A 24,844-nucleotide genomic window follows, 5' to 3' on the forward strand; every position below is an offset into this window, starting at 1 on the left:
GCCCACGCTAACGACACTTCCCGTCCTTCTCTGCCTCTTCTCCCTCCCTCCTTGCTCTCGCATCCCGTGCGCGTCTACATCAGGAGTGGGCGTGAGGGTGATACTGGGTTGGCGCCCGTGTCCGTGCCGACCGAAGGCGGAGAACTCACTGGAGGTAGGAGAGGGGGTTGATGTGTGCAAGGCGTACTGGGGGATGCTGAGCATTGGGACCGAGGGGTGGTGGTGGCCGTGACCATGGCCTTGGGAAGAGTGCGAATGCGAGGGAGAGTGTGAGGGGGATGGTGAGGGGGGCGAGGTGATGTAGATATTGGGGCTGTGCTCACTTGGGATTGGGCTTGGAGGTACTGGGGAGGGGGAGGGACTTGATGCGTTTAGGGCGTTGAGTTCTTGAATTAGAGTCGGTGATACTATGTATAGGGTTAGTGATAGGTTGAAATGTGGAGAGAAGAACATACCAGTTCCGATTGCGTCGCATAGCGACCTTACAATTCCGGTCAATTTCTCCACTTTCCGTCGTTCACGGCGCATCTCGGCACCTGCCCAATTCATCCAAGCGTCGCTTCCTCCCATGCCCATACTGTTACTAGGCCCCATGATATTGAATGAAAACCCTTCGTCACTGCCATCATCATCATCATCATCTCCCCCGATATGTAACTTCGGGGGGGAGTTACTAGTAGATTGGGATAGTGTGTTGGCGATGTGAGAAGGGACGCGTCCACCTAGACGTGAGACCTCGCGCCAAAGGGCCTTGTTCTCGTCTCGCATGTCGTTTAGGAGACGAGCGACTTCGCCAGGGAGTTCGACGCTAGGGGTAGATGAATTTTAGGTTGATGGCGGTGATTGAGGGGACTTACCGTCCACGTTCACGAGGATCAGGCTCAAGAGCTTTACGTTTAATGGCGTCCAAGAGGTCTGGACGTGCGCGAAGGAATTTGGGATGGCTGAATTCCCAAGTCTGAGATGTCGTTGATGTGCGTTGGGCGCGTGGTGTCTGTTTTACAAGATGTTAGATGGTGAAGGCGAGTGGAGATAGGTACAGACTCTGTTGATTTTGTGAAAGCCGTACATGTTGAGTTGGCGTACAAAGCTTGAAAACTGTGGGAGTGTCAGTGGTTTGAATTGTAGTGAAGAGGAAACAGACATTGTTGTGTTTGAAATGAGAACCGAGGATGCTCCTGCTGAATTCGCCTACGTTTGAAACGACGAAACTAGAAAGAGCGAATGAGCTAGAACGTGAGAATGATGGTATAGTACTGACCTTGTTCCGAGTTCAGTCCATGCGATGAAAGACTGGCTCTTTGGATCGTTGATCATCCTGTAGATATTGAATGATAGATATGAAAGAGTGGATTGAACGCACTGATAAAGCTTTGTTACAAAGTTATTGGTGCCCATTGGTTTACCGATGACGCCTAGACTAGGACCTGTTGTACTAGATTTTTGGCCTTCGTCGTCGCTGTCGGCTTGATCTGGGATTGAATAAGATGTTATGCCATCGGGATCATCGTATGTCGCGTTTATATCGATCCGATGTTGGGGCTGTGAACTAGCCGGTGTGAGCGGACCTTGTGAAGAAGGTTCGCTCATTGAAGGGGGCGATGAAGCTGTTGTTGTTATGATTGGATGCGGAAGTACGTGTCCTCCATAAGAATGAGAGTGACCGTGGCCATGATTAGTCGGTGGAGGATGAGGAGCGGTGTTTGTGAGACTTCGTTTACGTGGTACACTCTTTTCTACTACTAATTCGCCTGATGAAGTAGAATGAGATCCTGTACTTGGACGACGTTGAGCCAGTAAGAGAGATGAGTCGTCTGTTGGTTCAAAGTTGAATTGAAATGTAGGAGGTTGTGGACTGAGATGAGCCGGACTGAAATTTGGAGGAGATGTAGGTGTTATAGGAGATACACCGTGATGAAGATGTGAAGATACTGAAAGTGAACTGAGGTTGAGCGTTAGATTACTACTAGTTGGTCTTGAGGGAGATTGTTGCTGATTTGGAGTGTAATAGTAACCCGGTGAAGGCGACACGGGTGATGAAAAACCAGTAGAAGTTGTCGATGACCATTGTCTCGGTGATTGTTCTTGGTTTGAATAATCGTAGTCCATGTTTAAAGTAAGTAAGTAACAAGTGACAACCTTGGTCAATCCTTTTAATCCCATTATGTCATCCCAAACGTGTACACAGCATGTCATCTTATCCCCATTTAAGCTAGTTAATTATTAATCCGAATATTGATCCCTTCACCCCACATGCATGCCTGCCTGCATTCACGACCTGTCCACTCCTTCACCTTGGACATGATACCTCAGACTGGGGACAACACTTATGGCTGTACTTCGGCCATTAATGGCACCTCGCTCAAGGCGGCTAATAACCGGCCAAAATTGAAATAACAGACTCTAGTACACTCACTATGTGCGTTTTCCAAACCATGAACCAGCTTCTGGTATAGCGATCTGCAGCCGATAACACGTAATCGCGGGAGCGCCCCACTAGTAAACCTATCATCTCGACTAGCGATCGATTGGCTATTCCGCGCGCGTCCGTGTTGATCGTGAAAAGTGGCAGTTCACCTGCTCCCAGGTAGCGTTAAAGTTGTTCTCCGAACGCGCAGACTCAGAGATGTCACGTTACAATGAACTTACCTGGCTGTAGCACGAGTGAGTGTACCTAGAGACTAGCGATCGATTGGCTGTTCCGCGCGCGTCCGTGCTGATCGTGAAAGCGGTAGTTTACCTGCTCCCAGGTAGCGTTCAAATTGTTCTTCGAAACGCACAGACTCAGATATGTCACGTTACAATGAATTTAACGGGCTGTAGCACGAGTGAGTGCACCGCGCCAGGGAGGGTGAAAACTGCTGGTAGCCCTGACGATCTTGGGCTTATAGATGACTTTTCTGGATGTCTGCCAGGGATCATAATTAGTTTTCAGATGGAAAGATTCTTTCAGAAGAGAACACGAGTAAACCGCACAGGACAGATGGACACTGCCGATAATTTGGTTGGTTGCTGTTCGAAAAGGTGAAAATGAATCGTATGTTTTCAAGTCAGAATTGGTAGTTCATCGGCATAGCCCATAGCCGCTGCAAATCCAATAGCTATTTCAAACTCCCCGGGTGCTTGTATTCAACACCGGTAAGAACGTATTTGTCGATGAGGCAGCCGTTGAGGCGAACGAAATTGGGTCGTACTACTAGGATGGCGAGGGGTTGATGATCGCGGAGATCAGAAGCTCACCGGCAAAACAACTCATAACAACTCGGTTCCCTTTCGAGCCTGTAATCTTTTAAGCTAGCATACCACGACAACATGTCAGGCCTGAGTGGTATGTAGGCCATCATGATTTGATATTATATGGTTCCGCATCCAACCGAACCAAACCCTCTAACTATGGATTTGCAGTGCCGGCCCGGGGGTACTAATATCACGATTGGGGTGAGCATTTTAAGGTAGTCCTAAAAATTACTGATATTCTCGAAATATTTTCGGCACTGTCTCAAGAAAAAACAAGTGTTGTCAGAGTTCCAGTGTGCGTAACTTATGTTATGGTGCAGTCAGTGACTTGTAGTATCTTCTAAATATCATAGGTGTGCTATATTGAAATACCGCATACAGGTTATGTTTGCAAGGCTAAAAAAGACTAGCGCTGTGCTAATAATCACCTCTCATAAATAGCATCAACGTGTTGAGTAAATTTACTTTCCTGTATTCCTTCTGACTAGCGGCATACAGAGTCTTCCATCACTCTCAGTGTCAGGTATAGTGCGTATTCTGCATGTCTACCTGCTTGTCATTCAAGTCCAATTAATTGCACCCCTGTGTAGGGGTAAGTTAGATCCTTATCTTGTTGGTTCAATATGACAACCGCAGCAGCCGCTGTGATTTTGTTTAGAGTTTGATCCTCTGAAGCTCATCACTGACTAGGTTTCCAGGAAAATAATTATAATTTCGATGCAAATGTTCACATCTCTCATGCTGAGCAGTGATATTGACTAGACTGAAACGTGCCGCAAGTCATTGTCATCATTCGGTCATATGCTTATATGCCACGCACCAGGATCTAGGAAGATATTGTTTTTGCTTGTTGCCTTCTTCCTGGCCAGAATATACATGACACACGTTTCAGGAGGTAAGTTTGAACTACGGACAAAAGAATCAAGTGCATCATGTTCATTGGAAGTTACCAGAAGAACTTGTTCTCTCCGAGTCTGGCACCATCAGTGCCCTTATGAGGGAGATATCCGTTCTTTGGCATCATAGGCTGTGTACTCCACGATGTGTGAGAGGTTCTCGCACCGCATCTTGTTACTGTGAAACGCTTCTGTGAGTTGCGACAATTCGGAAGGACGTACCGTTAGGAGCCGCTTCATGGTGTTGTCAGTTGATACCAACGTACGTGTCATACTTTGCAAGGTTATCTTTTCCCACTGAAGCTATGCAATCGCTGAATTTGCCGCTGCTTCTTGCCTCAACCTCAGTATCCTCTCCAAACATCTCGGTATGTCGGCCCGCCATGATATCTATTTGAAATCACTGTTCATCATTTTCTACGTAACTCAGCTGTCACGGAGTATTCTGTCATTCCATGGTCATGTACAGGTATTTGTTTGTATGCCAAGCTCATATCTGACTCAGATGCAGGGACCAGCCTGACTATTACGATTGCTTTCCAGGAATGTGGCACATCAGGGGACCAGTGGAATCAACGTTTTGCACCCTGTAGAATTCATCGGTCCTCCGATGGAGCTCTGTGTCCACAAGAGGTTCTCCGAGTGATTGGCGGTTGCCAGGAATGTGCAGGGAGTCGGAGAGCATGCTTGGACTATACGTTATACATATCCCAAAAGTCCATTTATATATCTAGCATCCACTTTGCTTAATCATGCTACCTCTAGGAGTCTGTGGTGTGCTTCACAAAGTCGTCGAAGTCCACGGTGATGGACATGGTATATATAATGTTCGGTTGACACCATTGCAAGATCCCAATTTGAGTTCGAACAAGCTCTGCCCTACTTATTAGTATATGAGATGCTGATAAGGTTACCTTTCCCCCTGATACGAAACGCGCACCCCAAAAAATAATACAATTGCGTTCTGCCAGCGCCCTTCAAAGAATTCAGAGCACAATGAATAATATTATGTAATAATTTGGAACAAACAAAGTTGTGCTTACTAACCCTATGCGGTGTTTGTTGGGATTCAGTGCAGCCAGGTTTCTTTCAAGGGCCCCGTCCATACGAATGTTATTAGCGCTCTGCAGGTCTTAAACAACTGAACCTGAAATAACAACAGTATATTTACAGCATGGACAACTCACCTCTGCCACCACGACCGATACACATAGACTCGAAAATGCAGAAAGGGCAACGCGTAGGAGATAAAGTACCAGTCGATGACACCAATAAAGCCAGAGTAATTTATTTGATGTAACGTGCCATGCCTGAAACTTACTATTGTCTAGGCACCAGCTGTACCTCGTGGAAAGTTCAAAGAAAAGTGCGTTTCGATTGCATGCATCCCCACGTCGGCTCACTATTTGCCAGATTTCAAGTTTTGAGAGAACGCTTTGATCAAGTTGTAGGGGTACGTATCTTAACCGGAGCACTCTTCAAGCAGTATGTTCAACTCTACTAGGAACGCGAGGTACTTGAGAGAGATCTTGAGCTTGCGAATGCACGCATGCGGAAGCTTCAGGCTGAGAATGAGTGCGCCCGCTTTTGCTTTTTCGGCCTGCGTTACTGACATGCTTGGTTATTTTAAGCTTGCTTCTTGATGCCATCAATCTTACAGTTCCAGCAACCCCTTCCCTCATGCATCTCACCCGCCCCTCTCCGACAATATATCCACACCCCGCAGCACCTCCAATGGCACTGCCCCCATCTCACCACATGAACGGGCATAGCGTTAGTGTTTCCCATGTTAACGGGAGGTATCGTCCAGTCGATGTGCGCTCGCAAGTTATCCCTCGTCAATATTGTCATCTCTGATCTTTCTTCTGATAGCCACGTGACATCACACCTTCAGAGCGGGGTCGTGATTATCGGGATATTCCTCCTGAAACTACAGGGAACGGGCGCTTGTGAATACGAACTAAATGCGCGACTTTCGATTGGAATCAATTCGTAACCCCAGCATTCTGCCACGCTCGTCTTTGTGCCATTGGCTAACGAAGTGTCGGTTCTTGATCCCCGCTTATTCGGACTGCTAGAGGGAAGACAGTGCTTCCTGCCGGTATAGGCATGAAACTTAATGATCTTACTCATCAGCTGTCAACTTGATCGATTGCTTTCATCTAGTGATCCATCAATGCTACCATGCGTATCAAATACACTTGATTGATCCACACGGATAACTTTTGATAGATTGTTGTATAAATTTTACACCAACAATGTGAACGTCTCAATATTCAACGTTCAACGTTAGCCCAGCCACGAACACGGCATGACTTGCCTGACGCACATCATGTCATATTTACTTTTGTAGGCACAAGGGCGGCCTGACAGAACCAGGACATCGATTGACCTCTGCTATTTGTCGCACCTAGGGGGTAAATTAAAGCTTGGTACGTTCCGTACACATAGTATTTATAGAGTCTTCGCTGAACCTCATCTCTGCTCCCTCAAGACCCATGTAATATTAGTGTACGGGCGCTAACATTAAGGGCCTGGAATTGACGCGAGCCGCCGATAAGATTTCATTCCACATTTTCGAGGCTATAAAATGCCGAAGAACGTTTGCCACCAGGGCATGATATAGACGGTCAATGAAACTTCTAGTCATGACGTTACACCCTTGTCGGTCGTGGGTCCGGGCGGAATGGCTGTTCGCCGATAGTTGGCTATTGTTGGCAGGGGGGCTATTACTAATGCCGACATGAATTGAGTGCAAACTGCGATTCGGTGCTCTCTTTTACAATTTTTATACCTCGTGGAACACCGCCTACCATGGCTTTACAAGGCGCGAAAATTCTGCGCCTTATAAGTGTTGTACCTCAATGATCAGTGGCATTATCAATTTGAAAGTGTCATGTCGGAAGAAGAGGCTGTCAGTGGCCTTCGATGGAATGACTATATTTCCGGTTCGTCAGCTTTGAAACGATTTACGATGGAACAATCATGCTGATTGTTGAATCCAGTGATAACTATTACCGTTGTATCCTATGAATACCGTCAGTGACCTTTGAGATTCTTGTACTTTTGCTGAAAGAAAGATTATCTAGTTCTTCACTTGGACAAAGAGGTGATAAAGCACTTCTTTTATGACGATCAAATACTTATGGCTGTGATCGGTGTAGATCAAATATGTCTGGGTCAGTGTCCAACCCCAAATCTGCGCAATGACACTAGCGTGGAAACTGACTAGATCTCCAGCAACGCCCATGGTCACCGATGTCATATCTTTATCTCGTTGTGAGTTTAGTGCCGCAATGGTACTGCATGATCTTTGATTTTCTTCTATACTAGGTTCGATATCTTGGACTTTTCCTTGCGCTGTACGTCGTTGTATCCTTCAAACGGTAGATTGTATGTTGACATTGACCCTAGGCTTTGGGGTTGTTGTGTGTAATGCTTTGTTAAGTTAATCATCATTCGCTGATTAGCTCTAGGGGGAGGACTGTTGTATATGCCTGAATCAGTGAGTGTAGCGATGCTTCCTGTCTTCACAGAGTTTTGGTTGACCCCCATGTTTCAGCCGTACGTCTTGCTTTCGATCGAAAATCGGTTTCAATAATTGTTGATTTCTCATCTATATAGCTGCAAGTATACCAATCTCAACATGAACTGCCTTCACTCATCATGAAAATGAAATAGGTCACGGTCTTGTCGTTCTTATGGAATGGGGCTATTCCGCATATAGTTGCATTGCAGAAGGTAAGTGATGCATGCCGCAACACGTTGCGCGTACCGAATTTGCATCTACAGTCATTCTCATTTGGCGTCTTTATGCGCTGTACAACTGTTCAAAGCTCCTTCTTTGGATCCTACTGGGGTTGCTCCTACCCATTGTTGCCGTATCACTAGCAACAGATATCTTTTTATACAGTCAATCCAGCATCTTCTCAGGTAGGTGCATGTTTATTGGCGTTGACCAAGACCTAATCCCTGTCTCGTAGTACAAGAAATAATAACTGCAGACGCCACGTACTGCACGTTTTGGTTCAAGAAAAAGCCTTGGCTTCTGGCCTTTTTCTCTATCCCCATGGTGTGCTATGATATCCTCCTACTTGTTCTCGCGGCTGTAAGACTCGTAAAACACCTCAAAGAACGGAAGAAGATCAACGTGAAGCCTAACACATCTGTATCTATCATCGTTCGACTTCACATTGTGTGCTTTGCGCTGTAAGTCCCATTTCCTTTGTTCTAGCGTGTTCTGAAAGTATTAATCGAATTATGATAGGAATTTGATAAACCAAATATTTTTGGTGGTATTATGGGCTGGTACTCCAGTATGATACTTCTGACGCCTTACAGAAATCAGCTCATGTCACCTTTTATCATTCACAGGTCTCGTTGGTGAATATCTCAGAGCTCATTAACAGTACCGTGCCATATATTCTCGCGCCGCGTCTCACCATTAGTATCTGGGATACTCATGCTTATCGCAACTGCGTATATGTCAGTAGGACATTTGAGGATTGCGGGTGTTGGACTTCGCCGGTGCTATTTGAGGAGCATGAAATGAGTTCTGAGATAGAATCAAGAGAGTGGTGACGGGATCACCTTCGGACAAGCACTACGACCAGATCTTGTTTAGGCAAGCGCGGGACTAGAAGATACTGGAGTAGTGAGTGGGATATTATATTTTGTCAATATTAGAGTAATGTACAAAAACTTGCAGCGCATATATCACGATGGTTTTACTATGTTGTACGTACTGTCCATATGCCATAGGGCTTCGGCCTAACATGAACGGACAATAAACAAAGATTCAAAAAAGCGATATCGACAATACTTCGGATAACCGATCCAGTATTGGGAAAGATTAGATTAGGTCTACCTATAGGGGATAGATACTATCAACAGTCGGAACACACATGTATGGTAATAAAATGTGTAGGGTACCCACCAGGGAATAGACTCTGACTTTGCCTTTTTAGGACCACTCAGCGATATTCGACTGTGTTCCGTCCAGAGCCAACGGTTCTGGAGTGGATACTACCACTCCTGCACTTCATGAATCCAAGCTCATATACTGTCGTATGCATACCTTGTTTCTATTGGCGCTGGTTTGGACACTGAATCTCTGATCCTGACACTAGCACTTGATATTGATATTTGTATCACTTTTACATGGATCTGATTTTGACCGAGTGTCACGATGAATGATGCGTGGTGTCAGGCTCGGAAGGGTCGAGGAACTCGATGCAAGCTGAGAGTTGGTGTCTGAACGGTTCATGAACGCAATTTCATGGGGGAATCACGTCCTGTTGTAACTTAGCAGTGCTATTGCCATTATCAAGACAGTGTCTGCGAGATCAGGTAGGGTTGAATAAACCTTCATATCACGGATTTTTCCTGAGGTCAGGGTTATCATCAAAATATTGCATAATCCACTGGAACACCTCAGCTTCAAGTCTAGTCTTGTGGAATCACAAGGTTGCGGCTATAACTCCAGCTTCTTGGTCTCGACTGCACTAGCTGCTGCCAAGAGGTTTTAATTAGCCCTCTTCTCTCTGACAGCAGGTTTTCATATATTTGATTATCAGGGACGTTCAAAGTTGGGAGTACGTTCCCACTGTGCAAGGTTCGCTATACGCTACAAGCAGTGTTGTGGGCAGAAGCCCAAGTGTGTCTGAGCCTCTGTGCACGCCAGAATGTCGTCAAAAAGTCCAAGGGTCGTCCTACTCGAAAAATCATCACTGACCACTTTGTCAACAGAAAAAAGTTCTGAATTCATGATGCTAGGGAAACGCATGGGTACGGGTAACACCGCGGTTCTATGCTGAAGGGTTTGGCGGGCACGGCACAGTGTAGGATAGTTATTAGTCACGACGATGGTTCAACGTCAACGTTGGCGGTGTTTGGGTGGGTAAGACTTACCCAGTCAGGCTGACCCATGTACTAGCAATATTGATTCTCTGTGCTCAGAGTGATATTCATTGTATCGCCGTCGATATCATGTACAATCTTCTTGATAATGTACCCGTGGTGTTTTCCATGTTTACAGGCCAGTGTATCTCTGTGGTGGGTGTGACGACTTTCCGACCTGCGGTGTTACCCGTGCGGAAACCCAAAGAACAAACATCCCAAACACTATTCACTTGACATAACCTTAGTAAATGAACTTCAAAGGTCTTTTGCATAGGTGTCTTCAGACTCTTCACTAGATGGTGATTCTCACAACCTGGACGACGAATTTTATTTTCAAGGGAAGCCATATTGATTGGAATGAACTGGAGAATATCGAGGAGATTTACGTTGTAGCGGTGTTCCAGTTCGAGCAAAAGGGGTCTCATGGTGAGTGGGTTTAGTGTCTCGATGTGCACGAGACTCGAGCCTACCCCTACTAGCCTCCCTTCCAACCGTAAACCACCCTTCCGGTGGGTCACGGTCACTGGACGCAGCTGGCCGGTTCTCATCTTGCGGTTGCAATCATGTGACAGGTCCTGCACTCTCATTAGATATATAGGCTCAATAGTTAACCCAAACAGACCCACAAGGTCAGCGCAGTTGGGGTAGCAGAGGCTCAGTTGCCCCTTGATGAGAACTTTCGCAGGTTCGGAACCGCTGCCATTCCCGCCATCCTAGCGATCCTCTTTCTTTAGCTAACAGACTCTTATCCTAGGAGACGGGTGACTGCAGTAGGTGTTAATAACGTGGTCTGCCTCGCGATGCTCTGCTGGACACTATGGCTTGGGCCTCGCTCATCCAAGCCAGTCATCTAGAGAGTAATATTCGATGGTTTTTAATTGGCTGACTACACTACTAGGATCTGGCAACTCAGGTACCACATATAACAAGTACCTCGTCAACTTCTGGACGAAATTAAAGTGATGCATACAAATACACGCTGAGCTTTTCCGACCTGTGATTTCATTAATTTGTGCACCTTCAAGTCTCCCAAATTAGTCGAATACTCGCAATATGCCACCCGTGCGCAATTCTGGTCGCCAACATGCTTGGCATATTATCTGACGGGTTCGTTGCAGGTACACCTAGATAATATCGGAATCCCTGCAGGGGCCTTACCGAAGTATCATCGACAAACGGGCGCCGTGCGGCCTGTGGTTTGTGCTTCATGTCAGTTCATGAAGAAGCATAGAAGTTGCATCACAGACATCCTGCGACGACCTATTTGCCAGTGCGCGCTTCCGCAAAACAAAAATCTGGTGTGGATTTCTAAGCATTGACATCCGAAACGGCATCGCGGAGATATAGATTTTCCATACGAGTGAAACACATACTCGCGGCATCCAATTGCCTTGATCTTGTAGTATGCGTGCGCACATATGGATGTTCTGAATGATGGTAAAATTTATCTAAGCTGAATCAGGCTACCATATGTTGCATAGATGCTGACGACAACTGCAAAAATGTTCCAGACCGCTGTGGCCAGTTGACCCATGGACGCATGGTTGGAGTAGGGGAAGCTCGGGCTCCTGGCTTTGTCTTTGCCTTGCTCGCGGCACGCAGGCACAGTCGCGGGACAAAAGAGAATTTGGAGTCTCCGTGCAAAGACGATGCTGGATGCTCAAAATCATAATTCTGCCGATTTTTGCCAATCTGCCAATTGCTGAGAACTCGTACTAAAATATTTCTGCCCCCGCAAGGGTTTAGTCTGATTTAAAGTCCGACGATTATCCAAGGTTACCATGTTTAGTAGTGACCATCATGGACGTGGGCCAGGCGTGGCCGCGTGGGCGGTGGTTCATGTGCGCCCAACTTTAACTTGTCCCTATGAGATGAAAACTTACCATCGTTCCCGGCCTGATTTGTGCTTCCTCAGGCTGAAAGGCGGCGTCGTTATCCATATCAATAGTAAGCGCTTTATAGACCGATGTTGAAGGTGCGCAGTTGATAAGACTTCACATTCTCTAGGCTATTATAAGCGTCATCATGACGACTGGCATACCGTGCGAGTACTGGCAGTGAAGAATCCAACCAAAATATAACAGCTACTAGTATTCTCCGAGTCATCAGTCTTGAATTTGGGTGTGATGTATATTCGTTGATGGAGAACATCGACTTGGAAATCAACAGGAAGCGCAGGTAAACTCGGTACTATTTCCTACTACATTTTTCATTACATCTAGTTCCGAATCCTAGTGCACCAAATGAAGGATCCGGACGAATACCTCAGTCCCCACGACTCGGAGGCAATCGCGAGTTGACCTGAGGAAATTCTGTGCCTTATCATAAGTTACTCCAACAACCCTAATCCTCTTCGAATTCTCCATTCCATCTGCACAGTGCCATGTCGGAAGAAGAGGCTGCTGCTGCCGCTCTCCGCTGGAATAACAATGTGTCTGGTTCGTCAACTCCTTAACCTGATCTGTCAACATCAGCGTGCTGAACATCGATTGCAGTAGCAGCTATCGCCCTGATATCCTATGAGTACCGTTAGTAGTCTTGGTGAATCATGTACTCTTGCTGAGCGAAAGATCATCTAGTTCTTCTGTTCAGCAAGGAGGTAACAAAGAACCTTTTTTCTGTCGGTCGAGTGTTGATGGTTCTGATTATTGGCATAGATTGAGTATGTTTGGGTCAGTGTCAAGCGCCTTATCTAGACGATAAACCTAACCCAAAGATTACCTGAATCTCCAGAAAAGACCGTGGTCGTTGATGTCATGCTTGTACCTTGTTGTGAGTTTCGCCCTGCCACAGTGTTCAGTCAAAGGTACGATGCTTTTTACTAGGTTCGATATTTTGGGCTTTTCCTAGCAATGTATGTCGTCCCCTCACACTGTACACATCATGTTGACATGTTTTCACACTAGGGTGTGCGCCTGCTGTATGTGTCACTAGCCTACGCCAACTCGGGTCATCGTTGACTGACTTGCACTAGGGGGAGGTCTGTTGTATATACCTGAATCAGTGAGCATACGCCTTCTACCGTTCAAGAACTTTTACTCAATACATCTCTCAGCCGTACGTTACCAATTCATTTCACATCGAACTAAACCCCACCACTTGTCCTCTTATCTAGCTGTACGTATGTCATTTTCAACCTGAAGCGCATTCGTTCATCGTCCAATTGGTACAGGCTACGATCTTATCGTTTTGATTGAATGGGGGTTTTCGGTGTATTTCTTCTTTGCAGAAGGTAAGATATACATTCTTATCCCGCTACACGTACCAATCCCGTATCTGCAGTTATTCTCATCTGGCGTCTTTATGCCATATGCAACCAATCCAAGCTCGTACTTCATGTTCTGGTGGGATTGTTCTTGCCTATCGTTGCCCTCTCGATAGGGACAGACATCTATTTGTACAGTCGACGCCAAGTGTTCTCTGGTAAATTTGTCCCTGATCTCTTTGGCTGCAATCTGACCCGCTCATTCCATAGTGAAAGAGATAATGACTCTGAACACCAAGTACTGCACTCTTTCCTTCAACACAGGACCTATGCTTGCGATTTATACTTCTATCCCCATCATGTGCTATGATATCTTGCTCGTCGTTCTCGCGGTCATCACCCTCGTGAAACATTATATAGAACAGAGGAGGATCAAAATGAAGCCTAATACCTACATGGTAATGATTGTCCGGTATCATATCATGTACTTTGTCCTGTAAGTTCCGCTTCGTCCATTGAGTTCTAAAAGAAATAATTGCATCTCGCTAGGAATCTGACAAATCAACTCTTACTAGTGATATTATGGGCTGACATTCCAGTATGAATTTTCCAAGCTATGCAGAAATTGATTGACGCATACATTCACAGACGCCAGCCATGAGTCTCTCAGAACTCTTCAACGGTACAGCGCCCTTTATTCTTGCGCCTCGTCTTATCATCAGCATTTGGGATACGCATGCCAATGAGGAATGCGTACATGTCAGCACGACGTTCGCCGATTGTGTATGCTGGACTTCGCCACCGAACTTTGAGGAGCAGGAGATGAGTCCTTGCGTGGAGCATCCTGAGTCCACGTTTAGCATAGAGACGGAGGGCATCGAGGCAGAGACTGCGTGACACTGATATCTGTATTTATGAATAAATTACTTCTAATGATCACCTATGGTTACAAGAAGTGTGTCCTGGAATATAACCTTGCAGCGTTTAATTAGTTATCCTAGGCTCGGTCAACCCTACATAGATCCTGAGGATCCTGAGTCTGCTTGCAAATTCTTATATTTAAACATGCATGTATTCAATTTCATTTCAAGTCTGGCATCACTACATATATATAGGTTTGCCAATCAGGATATATTCATGAGGTTCTGAGGTGGTGGAATCGGTCATAAGGTTACACAAGACTGGAACGACGACGATAAAACAGAAGATAGCAGAACTGCAGAAGGATTACAAGGCAGGCTAGCTACCCATTAGTACATACAGTCGGAGATAGTCAAGGATACACCTGATACTGGATATATACCAAGATTTACAAGGAGCAAAGGAAACACAAAGAAAACGCAAAGAAAATTCGAGAAACAAAAGCAAGCATAACTTTGCACGTTCACTGGATTTCTAAGCATCTTGACACTGAACAACACCCTACAACAAATGGTTACCAAGTCAACCATAGACCTTGAAATCATATTTCTATTACTCACCTGTTCCTGCACACCTTCCAACTCTTCCACATCATCCAGGCCCGCCTCAGCAAATGCTTGAAGCTGCCTGTCCATTTCACGGCTGAGATCGCGGGTTGCGTAGGATCGCGTTTGAAGACCTCGAAGGTTCAGGACTAGGCGCTGACCAGCTACTGAAAGTAACGGAGTCGCAAACCTACATGTAAAATCTTAATTGAATGTGATGGGGTTGCATTATGGCGAACGCACCCTTTACCAAGAAAATATAATGAATTCTGTAAATCAGTCAGAAATAACGACGGTCCGCTATAAATAAGGAATACCTGACGTTCCCAAATGCAGCCCTGGACACCATAAGCCAATAGAAAGAGTAAGATTATGAACAAGTCTCACCAAGAAATGACTAATCAATGCATTACTGAATATACTAACCTATTTGTGTTGTTGACAACGAAATACATCATGCAAATTTTTTTACGCTCACGATGAAAAATAAGGTAGCTATATAATTGTGATTAATTGCGAACGAAGTGCACCACAAAGCATGCTCACCGTCTCGAAAGAGTACATGGAGAAGACTAGACGGGTAGAGTTGCTGAAATTCCCTTGAGTATTTCCTGAGACTTCGCATCGTCAAGACGAAAAGTACTGTGTCGAGAATAAAGCTTGGGGGATGTTCTTCAGCAAGCGTGAGCACGCAGAACAGAACATCCTAACCTTCCGACGTAAATTAACCACTAGCGTTATATATTAGTGATGTCCATGAGACGTCCGTCGATATACTAAACACGATGTAAAAGCAACTTACCACATATTCTGTGAAGTAGCAGACTATTAATATGCTGTAGGAGTCAAATGACAATCACTTACTAGGCATTTTCGTCACGCAAACATGAATCGCTTGGAGGAACTCGAAGTGAACTACCGCAGCACAACTATTTTTACGAATAAACATAAAAACGGTACAAAATGACTCACGATGATAGGCATGTAAATGGAACGTTGCGCCAACCAAGAGCATAACGATGTAGCCCACGTAGCTCCAGGCGAGGATATTCATCACACCTCTTCGAGTTCCCCAGATAGCCCATGCACGCACGAGCACGAGGACTGAAAAAAACCAAGACCCTCAAGACCTGCAATTGACTATCGAGCAGACGTACGTACTGTGGACCGACTCGGTGGATATAAACATAAAGCAAGTAGTGAAAATTGAGAAGCCTTGACAGAACTGGCATAAAATCGGTCACTTGATGTCTACTCACAAAATTACAACACACCTCTTGAGAATTATGTGCAAGGAGACCAGCTTCTTCCAGCCAGATGGCAGTCTGTCCAATGAGGTTTCCATACCGGTTGAAAAGAAACAAGATTTTGACAACCGTCCAGGGGGAGTCCCAGATGTAGACGAACTGCAACCAAGGGTATATTGTGAACATCAATATGATGCATGTCAGCTAATAAACTCACTTCTTCTCTGAAAGTTAGAAGATAGTCATAGACTAGTAACGTATGGCCAGCTGCGGAGAATGACCTAGACAATATTAGGTGAGAATTCAAAGATGTTGTACGATATATAGACATACTTCCGCACCCAAAGGCCTTCCATGAACTGGGGAGACAGAGACATGGATAACATGGATGAAACAGTTACAGAGGTAAGATCGATCTAACAACGAACGGGTACTGCAAACAGACCCAGTACTGAGATCCAAGAGCTGGCACACTTTAATAGGGTGTCCAGACAACCACAGGCCATTCTAGCTCTCAACTTTCACTGGCAATGACATGGGCAACCAACGTAATAGATATGTAGGGGATAAACGAAGTTTGAACCTAACCTGAGCGAGCGGTAGAACAATGACAGAACCTTGGTGAGCGACAAGACTGATAACAGTCACCAGCACTGGCAGTCCCTACAGTGGGTCGCCCTGAAGACATTACGATAGGCTAACCATGCGAGGTGTTTGGTAGGCGTATAACATTTACGACAGCGCTTAAATTGAGGAGAGTGAGACTTTTTTTGTACATTTGGCCTGGGAGGTTCCATTAGAGTAATGTCGAACGGTGTACCTCAGGCCTGACGGGTAATTCTTATGTGTCCACCAGTGAACATATCTTGAATTAGAAGACCAGGCGCTTGCAAAAAGGGCGGTCTGGAAAGCGATCAAAGATGATAACAATACAAGCAGTGAAACTGAGAAAAGCTCTTGGTGAGCAGTACCAGAGTAAGAAATAGGTATCGACGAGGAGAGGCTCGTTAACCGGCAAGTAAAAGCACATTCAAGCATCGAATGATCCTTCACAATGGGTGAGAGGTGGCGCAGGGTAGTCGGAGAGCGTGAAAGAGTAAAGGTGTGTACGTGACGGGTTTGAGGCGGGACCTGACAACCACATAAACACCAGCAGGCCAGCATGCACAGAGAAATATAAGAGAGCTGAAAGGCAACAATAAGATAAAGTAGGTGACAGATGACGGGGTGACGGTACAGTTCGAAGACCGTAAAGCAGGAACATGAATAAATAGATTGGGTTTGGTTGCGGCGGCGATTAGATACCACCATAGGCATCGCCTTCTTCGTACACGGTGTATACGGTATCGGGCCGCTGGGTATTGGAGATGTCTCGCCTGCGGGACGCTGGGACCGGCTCAGGTGCAGACGCCGTGCTAGCGGTAGCAAAAGGATCCACAGCGTAACCAGGAGATTGTGCACGAGGCACAGCATCCTGTGTATGATAGGTTTCTTCTGCTGCATTGTCATCAAACGGGCTAGGCAATAGAGAATCCGAGTGCTGGGGTGGAGCCATAGTGGAATGTAGGTCACTGCCCAGCTGACGGGATATATCGGCATATTGGGCAGCTTGGAATGGAGTTACGCTGGAACGATCGAGATTGACATAGTGAGCCTGAGGATCGTTAGGGATGGGGTATCCTGCAGCGGATGATTGATGAGATAAGTATGCCGCACTGGACGGTTGCCTAGTAAGGTGACTGTTGATCCTCATGGGGGGTATGCGGCACTGCCATTTGAGGATGCAAGGTATCACTGTAGGCAGCTTGTTGACCATAACCACCGTAATAGTTCTGATAGTTGTGTTGAGCGTTGAGTGCAGGGGATGCGTTGTGACGTTCGATCATGGTTGGTGGACGGGGGTTGAAGGATGGCTCTGGATCATCCACAAGGATAGCAGACTGACGTTTGAAGGCTGAAGCGCTCCATTCGTCTTCATCAGACTGGCGTTTTCGGCGCTAGAATTTAAAATGAGAAGACGAAACGAATCTTCAAAAATAAGACATACGATGCACCACGTGATGAGGAAACCCAGTATAGCCACACCGGCGAGGCAGCCAGCGATACCACCTACGACTGCAGCAGTGTTAACAGAGCCTGAAGAGCCAGCAGTTGAAGAAGGAGTTGCAGATGCGATGGTTCCGGTACTAATGACGATATGAGTTGGCGATGTGAGCATGGAGGTAGAGTACAAGGTGAATGCTGCTGCTGGAGGGGTCTACCGGATAATCAATAGTCTGTATGTGTAAAAAAAAAAAAAGGTTAGATACTGACGGTGGACAGCACAGTTTGTGGGGCTAAGGTTGAGGACGTAGATGAGGTAGAAGTGCTTAAGGAGGTAGCAGTGCTTGAGGATAGGGTTGACGAGGAGGTGGATGAAGAAGAGGACGTAGTGGGTGCAATGGAAGGGGAGGATTGTTGGGTAGAAGTAGCTACAGGGGCGGAGGTGGGGGTGGGGGTAATTATGGTTGGAGTCGAAGTAGTGCCTGGGGCTGTATATTGGTTAGCTCATTTCCGTTAAATTGCAAGTACTGTAAGTGAGCTCACTGCCAGAATTCTGTGCAGCTGTGGTCGGTGCACTACTAGTAGTGGGAGCAGAAGTCAAGGCAGATCCAGGAAGACTTGGACTGAAACGAGCGATCAAGCGCATGTAGTTACGCCTCTCCAAGTCCTGATTTTCATACATGGTTAGTATTGGTTTTGGCCGTGTTTTTATAAAGAATGTAAGTGCAAAAGAGTGAAATGATCCTACAAGAGGATGCTCGCGAAGACGTCGGACGAACGAGGAGTGAAAACATTCAGCATCACACACAATTGTGGTCACAGTCACACAGTCACACAGGTCAATGGCCCTCGTGGGCCTCGTCCGAGAGGCTGATAGTGCGCAGGACCGCAGGTCGAATACCTGGTCAAAGTCTACTCACAAGTTCTTCTGTCAAGTCCACCAGGTGATTAATTCTTTAAGCAATTAATCGGTTGTGATACGCGGCTTTTCACAGCAGCCAGCTGCCACCCACAGTCTGTCCAAACTGGACCCAGCAGCCACTACATAAGCTCCAGCCTGTGCCTGTCTGCCAGCGCTTATTTCTTGATTATGAACGTCGATCTTAGAGAAGTTCATACTGGTAACGAGGTTAGGACACATGGTATTTCCGGTTTCTAACCTAAGCTTCACCCCTTCCTGGTCACCCAGAAGTCTTTATTTCGTTATAACCATTAAGGTTCGGCTTTAAGCAACCCTTCTCGCCACACTCCCTGCTATCGCATGTTCATCACATGCCACATCGTTTTTCTCGGTTATTTCTCTCTTTTTGTCTGCTTAGCACCGTGACTCTGGTAGTTTCCGCTCAACAGCAAGTCATCATTGGGAGTACCAATCCAGATATCGTCTACCTTCCTCCACTATGCAATGTTTCAAATATAGAATGCCTTAGTGCATGGCAGTGAGCGTTTCATTCTTACCACGAACTGGGTCGTTAACTCTTATGTCAAGGCAAACATACATTGACTATCCTAGCATTAATGGAACACCGGTAATTGTTACTAGCACAACAGGCCCGATACCACAAACCGGCAACTTCGTGCCCCAGTTGTTTTTGACCTTTAGAGGTGTGTCATTTAATTCCATCAATTTACAACTATGCTCATGCTATGTAGCATCTACGCTATATCTGCGCACATCTCCCTTTTCCAACGCGACCGTCAATTTCTCCCTCACCGCTGATCCGAGCGGCGTCACAATTACAAAACAGGTCAATACTAACATCAGCCAGATTATCATCGCCGAAAACCTGCCCGAGTCACAGACGACAATATTAGGGCATCACTTTCCTCCAAGAGCTTTCTCCCACCCGTTTGGACGTCGAGTCGATCACGCTCAACGTTACAAATAACAGGTAAGCACTCTCTAGTCTTTGTCAGAGAGTGCGCCAAATACCGCGTATGTGCAATAGTGCGACCTCCTCTTATCTTCCAATACCGTCATTACCCACGTCAACTTTTCCTCCGAGCCTTTTACCATCTTCAACGACCACAGTGAATTCGAATACCAGCCAGCGAACAGGCATCATCATCGGTGCGACTTTAGGCGGGGTGCTTGGCCTTTTAGCCATATCGACAGCAAGTTTTTTTGTTTATTGGAGGTGGCGAAGACGACAAATTTGGCGGTCGGAGGTAGATGTAGGAATATATCCAATGAGACGACGGACGCCAAGGACTTGGTGATCGTAATATACCCTACTTATATCGAGATTTCGGATTTTGGTATGAATACTGAACACAGTAATTTATTGTATAAGGGACTATATACTTCAGACTGAAGTGACTTTCGAAAGTGAGTTGTTTGAGCGTATAAACGTATGATAGGTAGCTGGTAGTGACCATATTGGTCGAACACAGCCATCGCGCGCAGTGCAAGACAAGATCATATCTATTCCACCGCGATCCCAATCGCTGATTATAACCACATTTCGTGCACCGTTTTAGAATGGACTCAGAAGCACCGCTCGTAGTCGACAACGGCACGGGTGTAAGTCTTTATTTGAGCCCTTCTTGACGCGCCCTCAATCATCTCAATCTCACCCGCAGTTCGTCAAAGTAGGCTACGCAGGGTCGAACTTCCCAGAGCATGGTGCGCAAGCCCTACCCAAAGCACACACATACTCCAGGTCAACTAATCCCATCATTCAGTATTCCCTTCCGTCGTAGGCCGCCCCATCCTGCGCGCAGAGGAGCGCGTGGGCTCCGCAGTGATCAAAGACATCATGGTGGGCGACGAAGCCGCTGAGAACCGCAATTATCTCCAAGTAACGCAACCCATGGAACACGGTATAGTGCGCAACTGGGAAGACATGAAGCACCTCTGGGATTACACTTTCGACGAGAAACTCAAGGTCGACCCACGCGGCCGTAAAGTGTTACTCACAGAGCCACCTATGAACCCTAAAGTCAACCGGCAGAAGATGGTGCAGGTGATGTTTGAGGAGTATGGCTTCCAGGGGGTGTATGTAGCGATTCAGGCTGTGTTGACGCTGTATGCGCAAGGTGAGATCTCTTCTGTGCTGTATGATGGTGCTGACTGTTGGTGCAGGTTTAACAACAGGCGTAGTCGTCGACTCGGGTGATGGAGTCACGCACATCGTACCTGTATATGACGGATATGCGCTCCCTCATCTCACCCGACGCTTGGATATTGCAGGTCGAGATGTCACGCGGTACTTGATCAAGCTGCTGCTCATGCGCGGTTATGCGTTCAATCGTACTGCTGATTTTGAGACTGTGCGTGAAATAAAAGAGAAACTTTGCTATGTGAGGTGAACGTTGCGATGTTTTGTACCATTTCATGCGATTCAAATATGGGACTACAGCTACGATCTTGACCTCGACCAAAAATTGTCGGAAGAGACGACGGTGCTTGTAGAAAGCTACACGGTATCTCAACTCTGTCGTCTATCGTCGTATTGCTGAAGCTTGTTTAATACAGCTCCCCGATGGCCGAACAATCAAAGTGGGCTCAGAACGTTTTGAAGCTCCAGAATGCATGTTCCAACCACATCTCGTGGACGTCGACCAGCCTGGCGTGGCAGGTGGCTAAAATCTCATCTCTCCCACTCCACTCATCTCACTCTTTCACCCAGAAATGCTCTTCCTAACCATCCAAGCCGCGGCAGTTGACACCCGAGCGGAACTTTACAAACACATCGTTCTCTCAGGCGGCTCAAGCATGTACCCAGGCCTCCCGAGCCGACTCGAAAAAGAAATGAAACAGCTGTATCTTACGCGTGTGCTGAATGGCGATCCAACGCGGTTGAACGTATGTCTGCTTCCTGTTTTTCCCTGTCACTGACATGTCGCCTCTCCCAGAAATTCAAAATTCGCATCGAAGACCCTCCTCGTCGGAAACACATGGTGTTCCTAGGTGGTGCTGTTCTCGCTGACATCATGAAGAACCGTGCAGAATTCTGGATATCAAGAGAAGAGTGGTTTGAGCAGGGTATTCGTTCTTTGGATAAGCTAGGACGTGGAGAGAATTAACCAACGATGGGTATGATAACTTACGATGGACTTCCGGTAGTTTTCTGATGGACCACCAAAAGTACGGTTTGTTGGTAGTTATATACTCCAACGGGAAATGAAAAATAACTGCCCCATGGCTGAGTTGGTCACAGCGTCCGACTGTTAAGCGCAATCGGAAGGTCGTGAGTTCGAGCCTCACTGGGGCAGATCCTTTTGCCACTTGGAGTACTGTATAATGAACTGCAAATACTCCCCTTTTTCGCCGCAGCTCAGATCATTTTCATGATGACAACGTGGCAAGCATGCCTACAATACTGGTAGCGACATACCGACCTCGCAGAAAGCAAACAAGAAGAACCATGAATAAATTATCTATCGTAACCAGGGGTAACGTATACGTGACAAGTCCCTTTTACTCCAGGTATAATACTACAAATTGTAGATAAACCAAGCACTTTGATCGCCCAGACCTTTAGGTTCATCCTCAGAGGTGCTACACTGCCGCCTGTCGGCCTTTAAGCGGTTCTGATGCCAAAGGTACGCGAGGGTGGTGATAGAGAACACTACCATGCCCACTGACATAATGATGAAGGTGATCGTAGCTTTTGTATAGTCGGGTGCGGGTGACAAGGAACCTAAAAGCCAAGTGGCCAGGATGCCACCAGAGTTGGTCATAATGAACGCAATAGCGACCGAGGTTGCCCGTCTGATGTGTGGTGCGCTGTTGTTTGCTACCCAGGTGATGATCGGCGGAGCACCGCAGTACGACCCACAGACGGTCAGGAAGAGTGATGCATAACGCACATGATTTGATTTGCTCGCTGGCAATGATCAGATGATTTGTCAATGCAGGCGCTGGCAAAACCCACCATAAAACACGATGAATCCGACAAGGTTACAAACCGAGAAGAAGATGAGCATAAAGCCACGGCATTTGTACCGATCCGATATCACTGCGGTGATCATGGAGACTGAAAACATGATAGTCAGCGTCTCGATCACTGACTGGAAGTAGAAATCAGCTCACCTACAAACGCAACCGCAAAGGGTGGCGCGCTCATCAGCTGTGCTTGAATACCCGTGTAACCCAGGCCGGCGACGATTGTGGGCTCAAAGCTAAAAAGCCAACAAGCATTAGCATGAATAAACTTGGAAGTACCATGGACCTACTAGGCAAGGCCAAGCAATGTTGTACCTGAAGCGGGATTCACTCAGTACACCTATCTCCAGCAACGCACGCTTACCGATGAAAAACAGGACAGGTGCCAACAGCCAAACGTGAATTGACTGGAAACACCGAATCACCTCAGTCCAACTGAAGCTATCGCTCTTGTCGTCACCAGCAATAGCACCATCCTCCCTCAATTTAGCCATGACATAGTTACGTTCCTTCGTAGAGAGGAAGCGCGCGGTGCACGGGGAGTTGGGGAGGGTAAAAAAGGCTGTCAATCCAAACAAAAATGTAAAGATGCCTTCCTATTTGAGAGGATGAGCCACATCAGCAACATAACGAAGATGGAAAGCTACCGACAAGAATGAAAATCCAAGCCCATCCAGGCCTCCCACCTATCCCGTTCATGTTGATTATGGCAGCTGCCAGCAGACCAGAAAATGCGCCGGAGAGCGACGCAGATGCAAAGAACGTGGCAACCCTGTCGACACAGAAATCAAATATGCTCGATGGTACGAGGAAGCCGCATGACAGACCTGATCTGCAATCTCTCTCTTGGATAGAAGAAAGACATATAAAGCACAAGACCAGGGAACAGACCACCTGATGTGGAAATCGGACAGTTCTAGCAACATGTCGCAGGGAGTAATTTACAAATACCATACCTTCCATGAGACCCAAGAAGAATCGACAGGCAAGCAGACCCGAGTAACTCTTCACCATGCCTGAAATAGTCGGTGGATTAGCTGCTGCATGACAATACCATGACGACTAGACTGACCCTGCATAGTTGCCACGAGGCCCCATATCGTGACCATGGTTGGCAGCATCCACCGTGGTCCCACATACTGTTTGGTGTTACCGTCAATCACCCATATGACACCCGTAGAGAATCATAAGATAATACTTGCCTTCAACAGCATGTTCGAAGGGAATTCTGCTGCGATGTACGGGCTAGAAAGCACGCTATGTCAAAGGACATCAACTTGATAATATTGCGTCCTTACACATATGTCATAGTCAGAGCGATACTGTACTGCAAAAAGGACAAGTATCAGAACAGAATACACCACCTATGAGACGGCCGAGCTTTACTTGGTGATTGGTCATCTTGAGACTGGTCTGCATGCCAGCAACCCGAGCATTTGCGATATTGCTCCGGTCCTGTTCGCCGATCCTATTGGATGTGGGTTCATAAATGATACTAGGCATTACTCACAAGGAAAGAAAGGAGATAGAAGATAGTGCAGACGGGGAGCACCCATAGGTCCAACTTCCTCCAGACAGTCCCTTCAAGGATGATTTTCTCTGCGTCTGAGATTCCTTCGAAATGGTCGACGTCCTTCACCGTGTCTGACGATGGGTCGCCGTGCAGAGTCTTTTCCATCTTGAGGACGTCGTCAGAGGTGACCCTGATAGCGGTGACTAAGGAAGATGCGATATTGAGTTATCAGGAGGAGTCGGATTTAGAACTCATGATGAAGGCATATTTATATCAATGCTCTCCTGATGCGAACTTAAGGTGAAACGCATCTCTAATTATTCCAAGGATGTCAATTGCAAAATACTCCGCGTGACTGTAATGATAGATTGATCAACATCAGCCGAGGCCCGAGTAAGCGGTGACATGTCCAAATGGATAAATTTCAAGTGTCCACATAGTACAG

The 24,844-nt window shown here is 46.5% G+C and overlaps 9 protein-coding genes and 1 non-coding gene across 10 annotated transcripts; 6 read left to right on the forward strand and 4 right to left on the reverse strand.

Annotated features, from left to right (window-relative positions):
• Positions 1–853: 853 nt before the first annotated feature.
• EDB93DRAFT_1088049 (HSF-type DNA-binding-domain-containing protein) lies at positions 854–1,398 on the reverse strand (the record flags this gene model as incomplete). The annotated part of the gene is made up of 4 exons (XM_041446099.1): positions 854–994; positions 1,045–1,098; positions 1,145–1,211; positions 1,262–1,398. The coding sequence occupies 4 exons, from the start codon at positions 1,396–1,398 to the stop codon at positions 854–856; spliced, it is 399 nt and encodes a 132-aa protein (XP_041306272.1).
• Positions 1,399–5,307: 3,909 nt separating this feature from the next.
• Positions 5,308–6,086, forward strand: EDB93DRAFT_1105144 (uncharacterized protein; the record flags this gene model as incomplete). Its single annotated transcript, XM_041447479.1, has 6 exons — positions 5,308–5,415; positions 5,465–5,499; positions 5,547–5,586; positions 5,638–5,708; positions 5,765–5,948; positions 6,006–6,086. 6 exons carry the CDS (start codon positions 5,308–5,310, stop codon positions 6,084–6,086), a joined length of 519 nt encoding a protein of 172 aa, XP_041306273.1.
• Positions 6,087–6,855: 769 nt separating this feature from the next.
• Positions 6,856–8,109, forward strand: EDB93DRAFT_571093 (uncharacterized protein). Its single transcript, XM_041456749.1, has 10 exons — positions 6,856–7,081; positions 7,139–7,171; positions 7,223–7,242; positions 7,298–7,312; positions 7,374–7,412; positions 7,467–7,495; positions 7,548–7,561; positions 7,610–7,642; positions 7,861–7,874; positions 7,926–8,109. The coding sequence occupies exons 1-10, from the start codon at positions 7,030–7,032 to the stop codon at positions 8,022–8,024; spliced, it is 348 nt and encodes a 115-aa protein (XP_041306274.1). The 5' UTR covers positions 6,856–7,029; the 3' UTR covers positions 8,025–8,109.
• A 4,308-nt stretch (positions 8,110–12,417) lies between these two features.
• Positions 12,418–14,136, forward strand: EDB93DRAFT_1251869 (uncharacterized protein; the record flags this gene model as incomplete). The annotated part of the gene is made up of 13 exons (XM_041453213.1): positions 12,418–12,472; positions 12,530–12,562; positions 12,614–12,633; positions 12,692–12,706; positions 12,768–12,806; positions 12,860–12,888; positions 12,941–12,954; positions 13,009–13,155; positions 13,207–13,266; positions 13,317–13,457; positions 13,510–13,735; positions 13,789–13,837; positions 13,888–14,136. 13 exons carry the CDS (start codon positions 12,418–12,420, stop codon positions 14,134–14,136), a joined length of 1,077 nt encoding a protein of 358 aa, XP_041306275.1.
• A 160-nt stretch (positions 14,137–14,296) lies between these two features.
• On the reverse strand, positions 14,297–16,329 carry EDB93DRAFT_1291165 (uncharacterized protein; the record flags this gene model as incomplete). The annotated part of the gene is made up of 13 exons (XM_041454561.1): positions 14,297–14,661; positions 14,721–14,895; positions 14,949–14,974; positions 15,023–15,043; positions 15,184–15,200; positions 15,252–15,411; positions 15,508–15,530; positions 15,570–15,620; positions 15,678–15,809; positions 15,867–15,930; positions 15,980–16,111; positions 16,170–16,233; positions 16,286–16,329. 13 exons carry the CDS (start codon positions 16,327–16,329, stop codon positions 14,635–14,637), a joined length of 936 nt encoding a protein of 311 aa, XP_041306276.1. The 3' UTR covers positions 14,297–14,634.
• Positions 16,330–17,249: 920 nt separating this feature from the next.
• On the reverse strand, positions 17,250–18,677 carry EDB93DRAFT_1251871 (uncharacterized protein; the record flags this gene model as incomplete). Its single annotated transcript, XM_041453214.1, has 5 exons — positions 17,250–17,632; positions 17,748–17,949; positions 18,000–18,209; positions 18,266–18,483; positions 18,539–18,677. 5 exons carry the CDS (start codon positions 18,675–18,677, stop codon positions 17,250–17,252), a joined length of 1,152 nt encoding a protein of 383 aa, XP_041306277.1.
• A 169-nt stretch (positions 18,678–18,846) lies between these two features.
• Positions 18,847–20,304, forward strand: EDB93DRAFT_1155023 (uncharacterized protein). The gene is made up of 5 exons (XM_041449843.1): positions 18,847–19,434; positions 19,485–19,600; positions 19,649–19,743; positions 19,811–19,887; positions 19,945–20,304. Exons 1-5 carry the CDS (start codon positions 19,268–19,270, stop codon positions 20,213–20,215), a joined length of 726 nt encoding a protein of 241 aa, XP_041306278.1. The 5' UTR covers positions 18,847–19,267; the 3' UTR covers positions 20,216–20,304.
• An 80-nt stretch (positions 20,305–20,384) lies between these two features.
• EDB93DRAFT_1155031 (actin actin-like protein) lies at positions 20,385–22,242 on the forward strand. The gene is made up of 9 exons (XM_041449844.1): positions 20,385–20,519; positions 20,579–20,621; positions 20,681–21,034; positions 21,081–21,303; positions 21,358–21,421; positions 21,474–21,576; positions 21,628–21,803; positions 21,854–22,034; positions 22,087–22,242. Exons 1-8 carry the CDS (start codon positions 20,478–20,480, stop codon positions 22,022–22,024), a joined length of 1,176 nt encoding a protein of 391 aa, XP_041306279.1. The 5' UTR covers positions 20,385–20,477; the 3' UTR covers positions 22,025–22,034; positions 22,087–22,242.
• Positions 22,134–22,213, forward strand: EDB93DRAFT_t76. The gene has a single exon. It is a non-coding gene; the product is annotated as a tRNA-Asn (tRNA).
• EDB93DRAFT_1155035 (major facilitator superfamily domain-containing protein) lies at positions 22,178–24,631 on the reverse strand. Its single transcript, XM_041449845.1, has 13 exons — positions 24,397–24,631; positions 24,273–24,341; positions 24,185–24,213; positions 24,089–24,131; positions 23,959–24,025; positions 23,843–23,902; positions 23,714–23,780; positions 23,538–23,658; positions 23,251–23,482; positions 23,177–23,201; positions 23,034–23,122; positions 22,876–22,977; positions 22,178–22,827 (listed from the first exon to the last, which is right to left on the reverse strand). The coding sequence occupies exons 1-13, from the start codon at positions 24,562–24,564 to the stop codon at positions 22,436–22,438; spliced, it is 1,464 nt and encodes a 487-aa protein (XP_041306280.1). The 5' UTR covers positions 24,565–24,631; the 3' UTR covers positions 22,178–22,435.
• Between the last annotated feature and the right edge of the window lie 213 nt (positions 24,632–24,844).

Source organism: Suillus bovinus (assembly GCF_016758785.1).
Source record: "Suillus bovinus strain UH-Sbo-P2 chromosome Unknown EDB93scaffold_40, whole genome shotgun sequence".
NCBI classification, from domain to species: Eukaryota; Fungi; Basidiomycota; class Agaricomycetes; order Boletales; family Suillaceae; genus Suillus; species Suillus bovinus.

Excerpts from the sequence above, each read along its gene's own strand:
- EDB93DRAFT_1155035 (XM_041449845.1), bottom strand. The coding sequence starts at position 24,564 with ATGGAAAAGACTCTGCACGGCGACCCATCGTCAGACACGGTGAAGGAC. Across the intron at positions 24,342-24,396 it reads TCTATCTCCTTTCTTTCCTT|GACCGGAGCAATATCGCAAA; the intron begins GTGAGTAATGCC and ends ATCGGCGAACAG. Across the intron at positions 23,123-23,176 it reads ACATTGCTTGGCCTTGCCTA|CTTTGAGCCCACAATCGTCG; the intron begins GTAGGTCCATGG and ends TTGGCTTTTTAG.
- EDB93DRAFT_1155031 (XM_041449844.1), top strand. The coding sequence starts at position 20,478 with ATGGACTCAGAAGCACCGCTCGTAGTCGACAACGGCACGGGT. Across the intron at positions 21,035-21,080 it reads GTTGACGCTGTATGCGCAAG|GTTTAACAACAGGCGTAGTC; the intron begins GTGAGATCTCTT and ends CTGTTGGTGCAG. Across the intron at positions 21,304-21,357 it reads GAGAAACTTTGCTATGTGAG|CTACGATCTTGACCTCGACC; the intron begins GTGAACGTTGCG and ends ATGGGACTACAG.
- EDB93DRAFT_571093 (XM_041456749.1), top strand. The coding sequence starts at position 7,030 with ATGTCGGAAGAAGAGGCTGTCAGTGGCCTTCGATGGAATGACTATATT. Across the intron at positions 7,082-7,138 it reads ATGGAATGACTATATTTCCG|TGATAACTATTACCGTTGTA; the intron begins GTTCGTCAGCTT and ends TGTTGAATCCAG. Across the intron at positions 7,172-7,222 it reads CGTTGTATCCTATGAATACC|TTCTTCACTTGGACAAAGAG; the intron begins GTCAGTGACCTT and ends AAGATTATCTAG.
- EDB93DRAFT_1155023 (XM_041449843.1), top strand. The coding sequence starts at position 19,268 with ATGCCACATCGTTTTTCTCGGTTATTTCTCTCTTTTTGTCTGCTTAGC. Across the intron at positions 19,744-19,810 it reads GCGTCACAATTACAAAACAG|GGCATCACTTTCCTCCAAGA; the intron begins GTCAATACTAAC and ends CGACAATATTAG. Across the intron at positions 19,888-19,944 it reads CTCAACGTTACAAATAACAG|TGCGACCTCCTCTTATCTTC; the intron begins GTAAGCACTCTC and ends TATGTGCAATAG.